At 39.7% G+C, this 1,983-nt stretch overlaps 1 protein-coding gene across 1 annotated transcript; it reads right to left on the minus strand.

Moving 5' to 3' along the window:
- Positions 1–639: 639 nt before the first annotated feature.
- Positions 640–1,083, minus strand: LOC140178606 (uncharacterized). The gene has a single exon (XM_072215806.1). The coding sequence runs from the start codon at positions 1,081–1,083 to the stop codon at positions 640–642; it is 444 nt and encodes a 147-aa protein (XP_072071907.1).
- Positions 1,084–1,983: the final 900 nt, after the last annotated feature.

Below are 1,983 nucleotides of genomic sequence, written 5' to 3' on the forward strand. Positions count from 1 at the left end.
TGATTGTCTCAAGGGTTACTTTGTGCTCACATGATGTTAATGGTGGAACACCAAACTTAGTATCATACATTCATCCTTGATTTTATTCCTTTGTTAGAACAATCACATTGGTGTGCAACAACAAACTTAATTTCTTGCTATATACAGGAATTTAACTAACCATTTATTCTGAACAGAGTACGAAAGAGTTACCTGAGGTCGGGTTGCCTCCCAACAAGCACTTTTTTAACGTCACTAGCTTGATAGTTATCCCTTATTAGGGAGGCTGATGATCATAGTGCCTCAACTTTTCCCCTCTCACAGTGAGCCTTATTCCAGTATCCTTCTTGATGATTTCCATATGTTCAAGTGAGAAGATTTTGTTCACCATGTAATATCCAGAAAAGTGTGGAGATATTTCTATTGGTTGGTAGGTTAGCATCACTTTATCCCCTGGTGAGAAGCCTTCAGTGAGAATCTTTTTGTTTTTCCACCCTCTTGGCACCTTCTTTTTAGGATTCTTCTCTTTTTCGGGAGATGATTCATGCTTTGGTGGCTCAATATCTAAAAGGTTCTTGTTGAGGGTCTCATATGGGGCTTTGGTTGTAGTTCCTCTTTGACTCCTTTAACTTGTTGTACCATTTCTACTTCTTCTCTGTCTTATAAGCATGGGCTTAGAAGCTTTGGATGTGGCTCATGGAGTGCCTCCTTCAAGCTTGGATCTCTGGCATTAAACACTAGGTGCTCATGCAACGTCTTGAAGGCATGAAACACTAGGTGCTCATCATGTACTCTTAGCATCAATTCTCCTTTTTCAACATCTAGTAATGCTCTACCTATAGCTAAGAAGGGCCTCCCCAGAATGATGGGAGTGTTGAAGTCTTCCTCCATGTCTAGGATGACAAAGTTAGCTGGGGGAAAAATTTTCTCCACTCTTACCAGCACATTCTCCATAATCCCAAGTGCTTGCTTAATGGATTTATCGGCCATTTGAAGAGCTATTTGTGTAGCTTTCAATTCATGGATTTGGAGCTTCTTCATTAAAGATAGGGGTATGAGATTTATGCTTGCACTAAGGTCACAAAATGCTTTCTCAATTGTCATTTTACCTATGGTACAGGGGATATGAAAGCTCCCTGGATCCTTCCTCTTTCTTGGTAAATCCCTTTGGATTATGGTACTACACTCCCTGGTCAACACAACAGTTTGTCCTTCTTTCAAGGATCTTTTCTTTGTCAACACTTCCTTCATAAACTTAGCATATAATGGCATCTGTTCAAGGGCTTCTATAAAAAGAATGTTAATGCGGAGTGTCTTAAATATCTCCAAGAATTTGGAGTACCACTTCTCCATGTTTTCTCCCTTGAACCTTTGACGATATGGAAGTTTGGGGACATATGGCTTCACCTCTTCCTTCTTCTCTTGTGACTTGGTTTAAGGACGTTCTTGTCTTCCTTTGAGATTTGTGAGTCTTCGGTCTTGTGATCCTCCTCACTTCTTTCCTCTTTCTTTTCTTTTGGAACTTCTTTGTCATGTTCTTCCAGAATGGTGGCTTCTTTTTCCATAATCTTCCCACTTCTCAATGTGATTGCCTTGCATTCCTCCCATTTTGTAGCTTTTCCTTTGTCCTTTGGGTTGTCTTCAGTGTCACTAGGAAAAGCATTTTCTCGCTTCTCACCTATCTCTGTGATTTGTTTAGCCATTTGTCCCATTTGCCTTTCAATATTTCTTATTGATGCCTTCTGGTTTTTAAGTGTCATGGCGTGATCCTTCCTTACCATTTCTTGACTTTGGATAAGTTTTGCCATCATTGCTTCTAAATTAGAAATCTTTTGAGGCTCTAACTATGGTTGTGCTTGCATAGGGTGTGATGGTTGTTGATGGAAGTTATTTGAAACATTGAAAAAGTTATTGGAGCCATTTGAAGAGTGGTTAAATGAGGGTGTGGAGTGGTTGTTTTGATGCCATTGTGAAGTGTTTTGAGGTTGGAAATTTGAGTTTTGG

Source organism: Arachis hypogaea, chromosome 14, assembly GCF_003086295.3.
Source record: "Arachis hypogaea cultivar Tifrunner chromosome 14, arahy.Tifrunner.gnm2.J5K5, whole genome shotgun sequence".
Lineage (NCBI taxonomy): Eukaryota > Viridiplantae > Streptophyta > Magnoliopsida > Fabales > Fabaceae > Arachis > Arachis hypogaea.

Excerpts from the sequence above, each read along its gene's own strand:
- LOC140178606 (XM_072215806.1), bottom strand. The coding sequence starts at position 1,083 with ATGACAATTGAGAAAGCATTTTGTGACCTTAGTGCAAGCATAAATCTC.